Raw genomic sequence first — 1,969 nt, forward strand, 5'->3', positions numbered from 1 at the left:
CTCATTGCAAAAAGTTGGGGCATGAGAAAAAAGTCTGCAAACTTTTGAAAAAAGAAGCAGCAAAAGAGTCTAAGGCTCATGGAAAAGAGAAGATCGCAGATCAACCAGTAATCATTCAGAGTGCTGAGATTGTTCAGTCTACTGATCTGAATTCTGAAGTAGTGGAGGAAAAGACCCTTGGGACTCAGGTGACTGTCACTGACTCAGGTGTGGGTGGTCAGCCTGTCTCAGTGGTTGGTGCACCTGTTCCTTTGGTGGCTAGTGCTAGGGCTTCCTTGGATCAACATGAGTATGGTGGGTCTGAGACCATTAGCCCAGCTCATGCTCTGCCCAATAGCCTCAGGACCACTAGTCCCGGATTGGCTCTTAATACTCAGGAGGAGCATGAGCGGTTGTCTCAGGTTCCAATTCCTGTTTCATTAAACCAGTTTGGTCTTCTTAATTCTGAGGATGGGGGTGATGGGTCTGGTGTCAGCACTAGTACCTTACTCGTCACTAGGAAGTTGCATAATGTTGTTCAGAAGGTTCAAATCCCTGGTACCATCAGTTGGGCAGAACAGGAAGTTAGTGAGGCAGAAGATCCACCACCACTTCACTCCCCATGAAGATTGGCACATGGAATATTAGGGGTATGAATAAGCTTATAAAGCAGTCAGAGGTTATTTCCTTTTTCAATAAATCTGAGTTAGATATTCTGTGTATAGTAGAAACTCGGGTTAGGAAAAATAAGGCTCCTACTCTTCATAGGAAAAAATTTAAGCAGTTTTACATCTTAGATAACTATTCTTCCCACTTGAATGGTAGACTTTGGGTCATTTGGAGGAACTCTGCTATTACTATCCAGTGCCAACATAGTAGTAGTCAGTGGATGCACCTACTTGTCTCTTATGGACCTCACACCATGGAGGTTACTTGTGTGTATGGTTTTAATCACCCCGCACAGAGAATTCCTCTTTGGGATTTCCTTTCTTCTAGATCAGGCAGCTCTCTTCCCTGGCTTATTCTGGGTGATATGAATTGTGTTCGCAATAGTGATGAAAGAATTAGCTCTGACCCACCAAATATTGCTGCAATGGATGAGTTTAATTTGGCCATAAACAATGCTGGACTTGAGGAGCTTAAAACTCAGGGTTGCTGGTATACTTGGACAAACAAGCAGGAGCATGCTGATAGAAAATGGATGAGACTGGACAGAGGTTTAGCCAATGTTCCTTGGTTCTTGGCTTTTCCTGATGCTTATGTTGAGGCACTTACTCCAGGGATTTCTGACCACTCTCCCTTGGTCATTTCTTTGGGTGGAAGTAATCCTCACAGGAAAGTTTCTTTTAAGTACCTTAATTGTTAGGGGCAGCACAAGCAGTTTAAGCAGTTAGTGAGCAAAGAATGGCAGGTTTCTGTTAAAGGTTGTGCAATGTATCAGATGGTCCAACATTTGAGAAAGATAAAGTACCAGTTGAAGCATCTTCACAAAGCTAGTTATACTAGCATTACTGAACGTGTTAGTCAGGTGCACCAGCAGCTTCATCTTTGTCGGGGAGAAGCTTGGTGGATCCCATGAATCACCATCTTAGTCAAGAGGAGAGGATCTTAAGTCAGGACTACTGTCAGTTGAAGAACGTTGAGCTTAGTATTGCTTATCAAAGAGCTAAAGATTTTGATATTAAAATGGGAGATGCAAGTACTTCCTATTTCTTCTCCAAAATTGCTGCTCGTAGGAACTCTTCTCATATTAGCAAGGTTGTGGATATTCATGGTAATATTTGTACTGAGTTTGCTGATATCTCTACAGCTTTCTTAGAGTACTATCAGGGCCTGCTTGGGACTGAGGAGCCAGTTAGGGCTTTTGATGATTTGATTATGCAGAATGGACCCTGTCTGAATGGTGTTGAGGGACATGCTTTACTTGACCCTGTCACTCCTGAAGAAGTTGAGGCTGCTCTTTTCTCAATTGATCCAAACAAGAGTCCTG

General features: G+C 43.0%; 1 protein-coding gene across 1 annotated transcript; it reads left to right on the forward strand.

The window, feature by feature from the left end:
- The first annotated feature begins 631 nt into the window (after positions 1-631).
- LOC141600868 (uncharacterized) lies at positions 632-1,558 on the forward strand. Its single transcript, XM_074421125.1, has 2 exons — positions 632-1,318; positions 1,421-1,558. The coding sequence occupies exons 1-2, from the start codon at positions 632-634 to the stop codon at positions 1,556-1,558; spliced, it is 825 nt and encodes a 274-aa protein (XP_074277226.1).
- Positions 1,559-1,969: the final 411 nt, after the last annotated feature.

Source organism: Silene latifolia, chromosome 9 (genome assembly GCF_048544455.1).
Source record: "Silene latifolia isolate original U9 population chromosome 9, ASM4854445v1, whole genome shotgun sequence".
Taxonomy (NCBI): domain Eukaryota; kingdom Viridiplantae; phylum Streptophyta; class Magnoliopsida; order Caryophyllales; family Caryophyllaceae; genus Silene; species Silene latifolia.

Bases quoted from the DNA above. Each gene is read 5' to 3' on its own strand.
- LOC141600868 (XM_074421125.1), top strand. From the start codon at position 632: ATGAATAAGCTTATAAAGCAGTCAGAGGTTATTTCCTTTTTCAATAAA. The intron at 1,319-1,420 runs GTTTCTTTTAAG...GCAATGTATCAG, and splicing joins GAAGTAATCCTCACAGGAAA to ATGGTCCAACATTTGAGAAA.